This window comes from Neomonachus schauinslandi, chromosome 1 (assembly GCF_002201575.2).
Source record: "Neomonachus schauinslandi chromosome 1, ASM220157v2, whole genome shotgun sequence".
NCBI lineage: Eukaryota > Metazoa > Chordata > Mammalia > Carnivora > Phocidae > Neomonachus > Neomonachus schauinslandi.
In genome coordinates, this window is record NC_058403.1 from 199,685,505 (window position 1) to 199,699,748 (window position 14,244).

Below are 14,244 nucleotides of genomic sequence, written 5' to 3' on the forward strand. Positions count from 1 at the left end.
GCCGCAGTCAGCTGCATCACCAGTAGGCACAGTGCACTGTTAGGGACGAGCATCGTGTATGGTCTGCTATCAGGATGGTAAAACCCACATGGCTCAGAGACAAGGAGACGCCAGGCGCCCGGAGAAACCAAACCCCAGACAACGCCAACATGTCCGCTGAGGATGCTCAGCAGACTTTTGACCCATTTCAAAGGCTTTCACAATTTTCCCTACAGAGGTGAATAACGATCGGCGCACCAGCCATCAACTCTCGGACACGCGTTTATGGGAAATCGCAGTGAGGACGGAAGGAGGAGGTTTTGAACCCGGGCATAGCCCTAGCAGTCACTGCTGGGTAGGCTGGGGGGCAGCTCCATGCCCACCTCGTTACTTTTACCCTGGGAATCAGGAAGCTCCCGGCTGTGCCACAAAACAGCGGAAAGCAAATCTCTCCCTCCTCCTTTCTCCAGAAGCGTCTACACTGAAGGGCTTGGCACTGAGCCAGGAGCTCAGGCCTGGAGTCACTTGAGGAGACATGAACAGTACTCTTGCCCACTCTGGAAATTCCACCCCTAGAGCTTCCGATTCTGCTGGTCGGGGTGGGACTGGGGCATCGCGGGCTCTTATAATAATCTCTGAGGGGATTCTAATGAACGGCCAGGATCGAGAACCCTGGGGCCAGATAACAAGACCCCCTTGTCCCTGATGACACTCTGGCTTTGTTGTAATGTTTCCTTTGAATCAATAGCTGCGAGCCTCAATCTAGAACCGCAGGAATCAGCAGGACATTCTCTTAAAAAAGCTCCTCGAAATTAATCTCTGGTAGAGACCATAAGCCAAGCTCAATTCCCGACTCGGTCAGACTCGGCAAACATCCGGCAACGCGTTAGAATCTTCCACGGTGGTTGCCGTCAATTCAACGAGCAGTTTGCAGGGCTGAGCACAGGCTGAGCTCAGGCTCCTAATTTGCTGCTTTAGTTACTGCACGTGTACAGGATAGAGATGCCCGCTGAGCGTGCTCACAGGCCCGGACAGCTCTGTGGTGTGCACACACGGGCATTCATGCACACACTCACACTTCACACGCACAGAGCAGCCTCCAAATCAGAGCGGGGTCACGGAGTGATAACAGGGCCCCCGTTAGTAACGTTGGGTTGGCTGGTCCCACGGTGGGGGAGGTAACTGACAATAGGGCAGATGGTGGTGAATCCCAATGCTCTCCCCCCCACAACCCTGCTGAGACCTCGGATACGCATTAACAAACCTGATGTTATTACAGTTTGCTTTGAACCCACTCAACTCATTACCAAGGTCGGCCCCAGACAATCGCTGGTACTCTGGTCAGTCCCCTTCCTCTGACGGGCCCTGTGCTGCGACTCTAAAGGACACGGACCTGCCCTGCTGTGGGACCACGGGAGGCCTGGGTCAAGTGTCTCCAGGAAGGATGCTCTTCCCTGTCCTCCCTTTCTCGGTCCCCATGTTCCTAGGACCCCCCCCCCCCACCGAGCCTCCACACACACTTACCACAAGCCGCACAGGTGAAGCACGCATCGTGGTAGAGATTCCCCATGGCCTGGCAGGCCTGGCCGGCCCCAAACACCCCTTTGCTGCATTTCACACAGGCTCCTGAAAGGCAAGAACATGCCAGTGAGTCATAAAAAAGCCAATGAACAAAGTGAGATGCCTATCCCTCCCCATAACTGGCCCATCACCAAATCCTGTGGATTACTCCTTTGAGATCTCTCTCTCTCTCCACCAGGCCGGTCTTCAGCCACCCCCCCGCCACCGCTGTCCTCCACACGAGCATGATATTCAGAAAATCTCTGCCTTGTCAGCCTCCTTCCCAGCCCAAAGCCTTTCAAAGGCTCCCACCGTTTATCAGACGACGTTCAAAAAACTGCCCCGTGATTCCAATATGCCAAGCACGCAGGTCGGGCAATTTCAACATTGTTTCCTCCAATTCTCGATGGGAACCAATTGGGTTGACTATCCTCACTTTTTGCAAAAGTATCAGGCCCCCAGCCCCAGGTCTGTCAGACCGCAAAGACAGTGTTCTTCCCTGCCCCTCACCTCCACACAAGCCCCGCTGGTGCCCGGCTCTTAGCCTTTGCTCACGGGCTCCCCAGCTGGGCACCCTACACCCACCCTTTGTCCCTTCAAGTCCCCAGGCCTCCCTCCCGCTCTGCTCTCCAGCTCTGAAGACAACATGATGGAACAGGCTCTAACCTTTAGCCTCCCACCCACCCGCTTCCCACGTGGTGTGAGTTAACCTGGTAACTTCTCTGAGCATCAGTTCTCAATTCGGAAAAAGAGGTTCATTCCACCTGCCCTGCGTGTTCCCAGGAGCGGCCATAAAGGGTGCTCAGCAAACCACCAACTTCCAGAATTGGTCGCCTCCGCCCCAAACTGCCGATCGGAGGGCCCGCTCTTGAACTAGAACGCCACAATCTGCTGGCTGTGTGACTAGGGCAGATCATCGGAACTCCCTGCTGTCCGGCGTTTCATCTGTGAGGTGGGATGATGGCAGCCCCTCGCAGGGTTCCCGGGAGAGCACCCACCCCGAGTGCTCGGTACAGCGCCCTTCACTCGTAAGCGCTCAATGAGCAGGCATACACGGACACGGATACAATGGTGCTGCTACATTTGGCTAGAAGGTGCTTCCACTGGGCTCCTGAAGAAGTTCGGGCCCTCCCAGCATCGGACCCTGTGAGTAAGCTGGAAGTCCTTCTGTCCAGACCAACCCAGAATCTCTGCGGCAGTGAACCAGGTTCTGGGCCAGTCCACAGGAGGGAGGGCCTTGGGGCCTCCCTCCCAAAGAACTCCTCCATTAGCCTCAAATGAAAAACATCACTATTATAGAAACGATGCATGAGATTTAAAAAAAAAATTCAGGGAGTAAATATACCAAAATATAGAGTGGTTTCTTGAGGTTATAAAATTATGGTTGGTTTTACTTCTTCGCCTTTTCTCTATTAAAAAAACAATTCTTACAAGAGCAGGCGTTACTTTATAGCTGAAAAAAAAGTCTAGTGTCAAAAAAGCATCTGAATATGTTTAAATATATTGTATAATGTTAAGATTTTTGAACACACACACCCTAGCTCCCCGCCAGTGTCCAGCGGGTAAACCAGCTTGCGTTCTTGGTCAGAGGGGGCTCAGGCACCCTCTTCTAACTCTGGTTCCCATGGGTCAGGCTGTTCTCAGGCTGCGAATCCCCAGCCTTCTGCCTACAGGGTAGGAAGCCCCGTGTTTCAGAGTTCTATCGATTCAAGGTGGTGGACTGAATCACCCTCAAGGAGGTCCAAGCTAACACCTGGTTTGTGAAATGCACCCACACTGACCACACCAGCCTCGCAGAGAGCACACAAAGCCAAGGGCCCTCAATTCGCTTCACCAACACTCCCTGGGAAAGTAGGTGAGGCCGTCTGTAGGAAGAGTAGGGTGTCAGCCAGGAAACCTAGCTGTCTCGGGAATTCGTTTATGGAAAGCTCTAGAGAACCAAAGTAGTAGTTATTGCAGTTCTTCTGATTCAGCATTTTATTATGAAATGTTCAAACAAGAAGAGAGGTTGAAAGAATCACATAGGAGAAACACCCATATTCCCCCCACCCCCATTCCACAATCGTGAACATTCTGCTGTCAATAAATCCAACAACCCATCTTAGTTTTGATGCATTTTAAAGCAAGGTGCAGACAGCAGTCCACCTCATCCCTAAGCACGTCAGCCTGTAAATCACTAAGAGTTCATGATTTGCTTATAGTTATTTTTTCCAAGATAAAAATCCATAAACAGTGAAACGCACAAACGATAAGTCTACCATCCAATGAGTTTTGACAGATGACCTATGTAATGCAAACCCTAAGCAAGATACGGAGCATTTCCAGCACCCTAGAAAATTCCCCAGGGCCCTTCCCTCCTATCTTCAGCACATGTGATAATGAAGAAAAGCGCTCTCTCCCAAAACATCAACTCTCAGGAACTGGCAAGGTATTAATCATACCATTCTGAGATCCACTTCCAGACCACCCATCCCAAGCCCCCTTACTGACCTGACTCCAGATCCTACAACAAGCAACAAAGGCTGCTTTCTTCAGGCAGCAACTGGAGTACAAAGGAGACCATCCCTAGACTGGATGGGATGTCAAAGCAACACGGCTCTAACTCTGCTCACGAACCACCCCCGAGGCAACATCACCCTTTCCCTGTTGATCACGGTGGCCTCTTGGCTTAACCCACTGTCGCGATGTTAGCTGCAGACAGCGGAGGAGCCGGGAGACCCCGTGGTATGGGCAGCCCTTCCTCTGTACACAGGGCGGGTGTGGGACGAGGGCTGGCCTTCCAGACGGGGCACCAAAGAGGAAAGGCGAGGTTCATCTCCTGAGTCCCTAGGATGCTGCCGACTCACGATGAGGACGTGGGCTCCCCTGGTTTGGGTCCGGGGAATAAAGTCAGACCCCTCTGCCGTTTCCCGCTCGGAAAGCATCACCAAGTGGCCAAGGACAAGTGCATGGGCCTCTCGGGGCTTCCTGCGACTTTCCCGCCACACGCACACCAGGCCTTCCATGCCTGCCGTGGCCTGCCCAGCAAAGCTCTCCTCTGGTTTCCTCTCCACCCGAGGGCTCTGGCCTCCCCCTGCCTGACTCGGACTCCTGCAGCCCACGTCCTCTGACCGCCCAGCAGGGGAAAAAGCGAGGAAGGAAGCTGCTTGTGCTCCCAGCCGTCGGTCACGGAGTGAGGAAGGGCCCGTGAGAAGCCAAGTAGGTGGGGAAGTATTTCATCCTTGGGCCTTGTGGTACATGGATAGAAAAGTACGTCATGGGCAGGAAATAGGTCTAGTCTTCCTTTGGTAGGAAAAAAGAAAAAAAAGGAAATTTAATATTCTAAGGAATAATGCACCTACCCGACCCCGCGCCGGGAGTTTCCATCCAGCAAAGGATCTGCTGTCACCCCGTTCTCAGACCCAAGTTCTCGAAAGGCACTGTAACTTGCCGAAGGGCACACGGCTGGTAGGTCTGCGAGATGGGATTCGAGCCCAGGTTCTAACCCAAAGGTCCTGTTATCCCTGTCGGGTTGGCAACTGTGGCGGTTCCTGCCACACTCAGAGGGTGTCCTTCTTCACGTTCAACACACCACCTGCTTAGGGATTCGGACCCAAGCCCAGCCCTGCCCCAGAGCTCCCACTGACCGCCCAGGCCTACCTCCCATTCTGCCCTATCCCCGGGACACAGCTGTGTTCCCACCTGGGACCCCAACCACGGCCCCTCCTGCCCTCCTGGAGGGACACCCACCCCACAGTGGCTTCTCTGTCACTGGCTCAGAACCAGGCTCCCTCTAGATGCTGGCCATGGGACGGGAAGCAAGGTGACTGCCCTCGGGGAATGGTCAGCCAAGGACGCAGGAACCTGGAATCTGCCACCTCTGATAGGAGAGCTGACCGATCTCACCTGCGGTCCTGCACTGAGTTCACTAAGTGCCCAGGGCTGGGGATGGACTCCGGCTTATGAAATAAGAAGAAACATACACATTGGCCTCTGTCCCCAGTTCCTTCCAATATTTGGTCTTTGACCCCAGTTCCTGACACAATCCCTTGGAATTTCCTGGTGATAGGAACGTCCCGGATGGGGGCTGGTCACTAGGAAGACCAAGCCATGATTCGAAGCTTGGAACTTTCGCCCCCACCCCCATCCTTCAGAGCAGAGAGAGGGGCTGGAAAAGAAGTTAATGATCCATCATGCCTACATGAAGCTGCCATAAAAATCCCCAAAGCACGGGGTTCAGAGAGCTTCTGGGTTGGTGCATGCATCCACGTACCGGGAGGGTGGCACCCCCCAACTCCACAGGGCAGAAGCTCCCGTGCTCACGACCCTCCCAGACCTCGCCCTATGCAGCCCTTCATCCAGCTGTTCTTCTTTATCCTTTGGCACACGCTTTATTATAAAATAAGATGGTAGACGTGTGTCCCTGAGGTCCATGAGCTGTCCTAACGAATGATGGAGCTCGAGGAGGGGACCGTGGGGACTCTGACTTACAGGCGGCCGGTCAGAAGCGCAGGTGACCACCTGGACTTGTGATGGCAGCTGATGTGAGGGCAGTCTTGTGGACTGAGCCCTTGGTCTATGGGGGCTATGCCACCCACACTCTCTAGTGTCAGAACTGAATGGAACCTTGGGACAGCGTGCTGGTGTCGGAGAGGTGGTGGGTGTGGGAAAGCCCCCACATCTGGTGTGGGCCCACTGTGAGTGTGAGCTGTAGCAGGTACAGAGAAGAGACAGAAGTGGGTCCTTGCAAGGCAGGGCTCAGCAAGGAGAAAAGGTTACTCGAGCCCTCTGCTTTCACGTGGCCCCTTAGCTATAGTATTTTAGAGAAACGTCTAACAGAGGAAAAAGAAGGAAAATGTCATCACATGTTACTCTAATCATCTGAGCTCATAAACCAGGAAGAACATGAGGGAAAGAAGGAATTACATGTTTAGAGAGAGGGATATGCATTTCTCCCCCTTGCAGTTAGACCTACTGCCTAAAATCCATTCTCCAAACCGTAGCCAGCATGACTCTTGGAAAACAGCTTTAAGGAGATAGAAGTTACATATAATAAATGTCACACATTTAAACTGCACAATTTGGGGACACCTGGGTGGCTCAGTCAATTAAGCGTCTGCCTTTGGCTCAGGTCATGATCCCAGGGTCCTAGGATGGAGTCCCACATCGGGCTCCCTGCTCGGCGGGGAGCCTGCTTCTCCGTCTGCCCCTGCTTGCGTGCGCGCTCTCTCTCTCTCTGACAAATAAAATCTTTTTTAAAAAAGTTAAAAAAAAATAAATAAAGAGTACAATTTGTTGAGCTTCAACAGCTATAGACACCAGTGAAATCATTGTTATAATCAAGACAGTGAACACACCCACCATCCCCAAAGATTCCCCGCCATCCCCAAAGATTCCCCACCTCCCCATTCCTTTTGCACTCCCTCCTTCCTCCCTTCCCCAGGCAACCACTGATCTGCTTTCTGGGATCACAGATTGGTTTGTATTTTCTAGAGATTATATAAATATGTACTCTCTTTTGTCCGGCTTCTTTCACTCAGCACAATTATTTTGAGGACTTCCGTGTTGCTGCACAAAGCATTCATTCCTTTTCATGGCCAAGGAGTGTCCCATGTCTGGATATATCACAACGCGTTTATCCGCTGCCCTATGGATGGACATCCGAGATGTTTCCAGTTTGGGGCCGTGACAAATACAGCTGCTTATGTACAAGTGTGTGTATAGAAATGTGTTTCCTCTCTTCTCGGGGAAAGACCTAGGGGTTGAATGGCTGGGTCTTGCAATAAGTGTACGTTTAACTTTTTAAGAAGAAGCCTAACTGTTTTCCAGAGAAATTCTAACATCGTACAGCCCCACCAGCAGTTTATCAGACTTCTAGTTTCTCCGCATCCTTGCCAACACTTGCAATGACAGTTTGTTTAATTTTATGCATTCTACTAGGTCCATAGTGACATCTCCCTGTGATTTTCATTTTTTTTCCTAGTGACGAACAATGTTGTGCCTGAGCAACTTCGCATTGTTGATTTACCATCCTGTATCTTCTCTAGTGAAGGGTCTGTTCCAATCTTTTGCCTGTTTTTTTCTTTTGGTTGAGCTATGAGAATTACTTTTTTTTTTTTAAGATGTATTTATTTATTTTGAAGAGGGGGAGGGGCAGAGGGAAAGGAAGAGAGAGAATCTCAAGCAGACTCCACACTGAGCGTGGAGCCCGACACGGGGTTCGATCCCATGACCTTGAGATCATGACCTGAGCTGAAATCAAGAGTTGGACGCTCAACCACTGTGCCACCCAGGCGCCCCGAGAATTACTTTTATAACGGGGACACAAGTCCTTTATCAGATACATGCTTTGTAAGGATTCTGCTAGTCCTATTAACTCCGGCTGCTTCACCTCCCCGGACCATCAGCTGCATTTGAACACACGGAGTCCACCCGGCTCTGCCTCAGCTTCCCTGTGTCACAGCCTGGATACTCTATCAAGGCAACAGCAAACCACACAGCTCGCCTCATTTGCTTCCCGTCTCTCAAGAATCACCATCCTTTGTTGCCTGATGTCCAGTGTCCTGAACACCTTTGGTTCATACACTTGGTCTGGTTTTTGTTTGTTGGTGGTTTTTTGGTCGTCTCAGGAAGGAGGTTAATCCAGGCCTGTGACTCTATCTTTAGAATGGTGGGACACAATTTATACCTGTTTCTTCCTTTAATAACAGTCCCACAGAACATTATCATCATTTTACAAGCAAAGAAACAGACATTCAAAGATTATTAGAATGCCCAAAGTCGGGCTGAGTAGACACCGGGTCCCCTCTAGTCCACACACTGCATTTATTTATTTTTTTAAAAGATTTTATTTATTTATTTATTTGACAGAGAGAGCGAGAGAGCACAAGCAGGGGGAGCGGTAGAAGGAGAGGGAGAAGCAGGCTTCCCGCCGAGCAGGGAACCTGATGTGGGGCTCGATCCCAGGACCCTGGTATCATGACCTGAGCCAAAGGCCGACGCTTAATGACTGAGCCACCCGGGCGCCCCCACATGCTGCATTTAGAAGAGGGACTAAGAGAGTAAAGAGGAAGAAAAGAGGTCCAAGGGCTCAAAACTTCATGTTTTCATATTTGGGGCACCGCAAATCCACAAATAAAGCTCACTGGGGGGAGCAGAGCCCTTTCTTGGCTGCAGTTCTGAGGTGGAGACCAAAGCCACCACTCCCTGACCAGAGATGTGGCCTGGGGTCCTGGGATTCCTGCAGGAGCTTGGGGAACGGGGTGGGTGTTTGAAAGATCATTAATAATCAATAGATTGGGGTGGAGATTTTTTTTTAACATGACATTTATCATTTTGGCTGATTTCCTTCTGGCACTTCTGTTAACAGAAATTACTTGTTAGGACCGTTTTAGGATCACATTAAAATTGAGCAAAAGGTACAGATTTCCCGTATATTCCTGCCCCCCCATATGCACTGCCTGCCCCCACTATCAGCATCCCCCAGCAGAGGGCTGCATTTGTTCCAACTGATGAACCTACACTGACACATCATTATCACCGGAGTCCGTAATTTATTATGTGAGCTGTTGAACATCCAATGGGTTCGGACAATTGTATAATGACACGTCTCCATCATGTATCACACAGAATAGTTTCACTGCCCTAAAAATCCTCCGTGCTCCCCCTGTTCATCCCTCCCTCCCCAACCCCTGGCCACCACTGATCTTCTTCCTGTCTGCATAATTTTGCCTTTTCCAGAATGTCATGGAAGTAGAATCGTACAGTATGTAGGCTTTTCAGATTGGCATCTCTTGCTGGGTAATATGCATTTAAGGTTCCCCCATGTCTTTTCATGGCTTGATCGCTCATTTATTTTTAGCACCGCCGAAGAAGATTCCACTGTCTGGACGGACCACCATTTTATTTATCCACTCACCTCCTGAAGGACATCTTGCTTGCTTTCAAGCTTGGGCGATTATGAATAGAGCTGCTATAAATATCCACGTAGTAGACGTCGGTGTAGACGTGTTTTCAATTCATCTGGATAAACACCCTGGCGCAACATTGCTGGGATGTATGGTAAGAGTGTGTTTAGTTTCGTTAAAAAAAACAAAAAACTGTCCAACTGCCTTCCAAAGTGGCCGTCTGGGATTCTTTTAAAAATCATAATATTCCCACAGGAAAGGGCAAGGACTAGGGACAGTTTCCTGTTTTAAATGATGTACGACAGGAGGCCGAGAGCCACCAAGGATTATTCGAGCGCTTCGTCCACCTGTCTTTCATGGCTTGTGGCCCAGGTAGGGCTAGCAGTTTACGTCTCCTCTTATCTATCAAAAAAAAAAAAAAAGCTTGCTGAGGGCGGAGACCTGGCTTGCTGTTCTGGTAGCCCCACAGACAGAAGGAACGCAGAGGAAGTACCAGACAAGCACTGGATGCAACCAAAAGGCAGAGGCGGGGGAGGGGAGGGTGATGCAGGTTCCGGAAAAGGTAAGAAAGCCAGAGGCATGTGTACAGCTGGGATGATGAATGTGACAGCAAGGAGCCAGCTGGGCTGGACGCAGGGAAACTCCCGACGGTCCCCTGGGACACGGGGGGCGACAGGAAGTGCAGTTCTGAACCAGGAGGTGTGTGCGGTGCCAGAGAGGAAGGACAGGGGCAGACAGACAGACATCGAGCACCTCAGGCAGCAGGCCAGACTCACGAGGGGCTGGAGGGTTTGCAGGAGGGGCCAGGTTTCCTGCTGGGAGGGGCTCAAGTCTCCTGGGGCTCCTTCCAGGCAGAACCTCCTGGAAGACAGGGCCCCTACCTCCACCCTTGATGGGCCCCTCCCAGGTTGACCTGTCATCCAGGAGGCTGGGGGGTGGGGGGGAGGGGCACGGCCTCGGGCAGTGGTCCAGAGCTTTCTATACAGTCTTCCAGGTGCTAGGAAGAAAGGCTGGGTACCACTAACACTGATGCATGGTAATGTCCTGAAGAAGCCAAAAGCAGTAAGACGGGCCTTACTAAAGGAGCTTTTCGATTCAGCGGAAGTAAACAAAAAGCGTTACTACGCCAGGAATTTGGCATTTGATGATCACTGTTACCAGCACGGCCGCCGCTCTGGCTCCGTGTTGAGGGCCCCGGTGACGGACAGCTCGGGCCCGCCTCTCCCTGCACAGCTGGGGTTCGCAAAGCGCTTAAAGCTGGAGAAACTTTTCTCAAAAAAAATCAGTGGAACCTCAAATCCATAGAACAGACGAAAGGGAAAGCACTCTGGCCTCGGTGGCACCGAGCCGGCTCTCACTCTGCCCCGAGTTCCAGGAAAACTATTCGAGAACCAATAACTGATGCAATGCAGACACCACCCAGCCTGGGCAGCGTTCCCCGAGAAGTAAGTTATCCCGAATTGGGATTAAATGATCTCCCGTGCACCCAGAGCCAAAAAGCGACTTAGGGTTAGGGCCACGGCACCTTGCCCACACTCCCTTGCAAAGGCTGGACTGACAAACACGGAGGCCAGCAAAGCAGCCTCAGCGTGAGGTTCGGCAACAGGATTCCTGCCTCCTTCGGCCGAACGCACAGCCAACCTGGGTGATGACCAAGGAGGGGCCTTTTGTTGGTATGATAAGGTTTGAAATAAGAAGGCTCCATCAGGCTAGCCCATAGGGCCCTGCACACCCCCCACCTCCCAGGTCCCACCTGGGCCTTGCCCCGTCCCGGTGACTGCACCTCTCTCAGTGAGGGAGGGAGGCCTCGGGGAGCTGCTCCCACCCCAGGGCATCCTCCGTACTCTGCCCAGACGCTGCACATCATGTGGGATCGCACAGCCAGGACCCACCTACTGTGCTGGAAAGGGATTGAGGAGGGGGTCAGGGCATCCGTCAAGGCTTGGGGGTTGGCAGGGAAGGGGCAGGTCTCCGTGGGGCACACGGGAACGAGTTATTCTGGACACAAGTTGAACAAGGCTTTTTCTTTGGCCACAGGCTGCAGCCTGTGGACCTGGGTGGTCAACAACAGGTTCTGGAAGAGGGGCCAAGTGTTTGGGGCAGAGCTGGACCAATGACCCGGGCAAGAGTCTTCCTCCCGGCCACACAGAAGCTCACAAACCCCCCTGGAGGCAGTGGGTGCTAGGCCCCTGACCCCCCCCCCATGCCGATGGCCATTCTCTACCACGACCTCCAGAGACTCTGGTTCCAGTCTGGGGGCATAGCCAATGCCTCTCAGATGGTTCTAAAGGGCAGCCAAGGTTGAGAGCCATCGATGGAGATAACACAACCAATGTCCTCCTACCCAGCATCCCAGGCCTTCCCTGCTTCTGCCCCTGCTCCCAGGCACCTGAAGTTCCAGGGTCAAGGGCGGACACGTTCCCCATGCCACAAAGGAAGTATTTAAGGCCATTCTGGGCTATGGGGTCATTGCGCCAGCCTGCTTTCTTCACTCTGAACGCTGCTCAAAACCAACAATGGCTTCACTTCATCACAGTGGGGAAGGAAGTTTCTATCACAACTTCCTAATCCCTGCAGGTTAGAGCTCGCCTCACCAGACTGCCCACGGGTTCCAGCTGGCCCCAGGGCACTCCCATTCTCCGGCCTCAATCCTTCCCTGCCCTCAGCTCCCCACTGGAACACAGAGCTCAAGGTGCCCCCGAGCAGGCCCTGCACCCCCAGCCCCGCTCCGGCAGCCACTGGGGCACGCCACCCTCCTCCGTCCTTCATCCACTGCCGGTCTCCACCCGACACTGCCGGCACCTTTCCCAGATCTGATCAGCCCAGGAAACAGTTTTCCCCCTTGCCTGGAGCCACATGCAACACGGGATGCCACGTGTCACTCACCGGCAAAGACAAGAAACAATGACAGCATCACTGAGGTGCAGCACACGGTGCTGGTGCAAGCCTAAATGTGGACCAGCCTTCGGGACAGCAGTATGGCACCATGGAGCAAAAGCCTTAAAAAGCCTCCACGCCATCTGACCCAGTAATTGTTAACGGGATTTTTCCTAAGCAAAAAAAAATCAAAGATGCAGCCCAAAATGGGTGCGCACAGAGGGGGTGAGTAGATAAGCAGCTGCCTAGGACTGGGGGAAAGGGGGCAGGGAGTGTCTGCCAACGGGGGAGGCCTCACTTTTGGGGGAAAGATGTTCTAAAATCAGATACTGGCGGCAGGGTGGGGGGCCTGGGTGGCTCAGTCGGTTAAGCGTCTACCTTTGGTTCAGGTCATGATCTCAGGGTCCTGGGATCGAGCCCCGCATCGGGCTCCCTGCTCAGCTGCAAGTCTGCTTCTCCCTCTCCCTCTGTGATCTCTCTCTCTCTCTTTCTCTCAAATAAATAAATAAAATCTTTAAAAATAAATAAATAAAATAAGACTGAGCCCAACGACTGAGCCACCCAGGCGCCTCTCGTTGTAATTAATTTAAATTTAATTTTGGATAGTCCCATGTATCGGACAACACAGTTCTATAGAATTATCTTAGAACATGAAAAATGCTCATAATACAATGTTAAATGAAAAAAGGAAGAGGAGACCACCATGCAGTATGCAACACACTGTTTTCTTTTTTTTTTTTAGTATATTTATACATGAAGATATGCTGAGAAGGAGGAGTTATGATTTTTATTTTATTTCTTTAAGTCTCCTGCATTATTTTCAAATATTCTACAATGAAAAGATATTACTTCATATTCAGAAATAGTAGTAGGTTGGGTTTTTTTTAAGATTAAAGAATATTTAAAATTTAATGTATATTCACCACATCATGTTTTGGCTCCGAAATTCTCAGCCTCTGATGCCTAAAGGAGAAGTTCAAAGTCCTCGGAGCACCCTGAGGCCTCAGCACCAGCGCCTCCCTATGCGTGAGCTGCTGAGCACCCTCCGCCCCCGCCACCCCGCCATCTCCAAGGTCATTCACCTTTCAGGGTCTTCTCACGTGATCCAGACATACAAAAAAGTTATAAAAGTAGTACAAAGACTTCCTATATACTTTTTATCCAGCTCTCCCAAATGTTATTGTCTTGTATGATCATAATACAACTACCAAAATTCAGAAAATTAACACTGGTCTAACACATGCCTGTATGCAGATGTGTGTATGTATACATACATATATGGATATATGTATATACACTGATCTACAGACCTTATTCAAATTCTATGGATTTTTTTTTTAAAGATTTTATTTATTTGACAGAGAGAGACACAGTGAGAAGAGGGAATACAAGCAGGGGGAGCGGGAGAGGGAGAAGCAGGCTTCCCACTGAGCAGGGAGCCCGATGCGGGGCTCAATCCCAGGACCCTGAGATCATGACCTGAGCCGAAGGTAGACGCTTAACGACTGAGCCACCCAGGCGCCCCAAATTCTATGGATTTTACCAGGTGTTCCACTGATGTCCTTTTATCTGGACCAGGATCCCATCCCGCACCCCAACCATGGACAACAGAGCAGGCTGAGCTCAGGACGCACACTGTGTTCAGAAGGGATGTTGAGGCACAGCGGGGCTCTGACCTAAGTGATTCCAGAGCAGTGAGACGCCCCCACCTCGGACCACAGCCCAAAGCCACAGCCACTGCTAACCATGAGGAACCAGATAGGAACCAGAAAGAAAATCCTTTTTTTTTTTTAAAGGAAAAAATAAAATCCTGCGTTTTCCTTAGAATCACACAAGGCTGATTTTAGAAATGCTTTAAACATGCATTCGCCAAAGAGGGGGAAAAGGGTGTGACAGAGAAGGAAAAGAAGACCAGGCTGATGGAACCTCCAAGCTTGGGGTC

General features: G+C 51.3%; 1 protein-coding gene across 1 annotated transcript in view; it reads right to left on the bottom strand.

Annotated features, from left to right (window-relative positions):
- Positions 1-14,244, bottom strand: part of LIMD1 (LIM domain containing 1) — a 66,366-nt gene that overhangs the window by 34,620 nt on the left and 17,502 nt on the right. Inside the window, exon 2 of the mRNA XM_021683064.1 lies at positions 1,504-1,605. Coding sequence (XP_021538739.1) covers positions 1,504-1,605 — 102 coding nt within the window. The remainder of the gene's footprint in view (positions 1-1,503; positions 1,606-14,244) is intronic.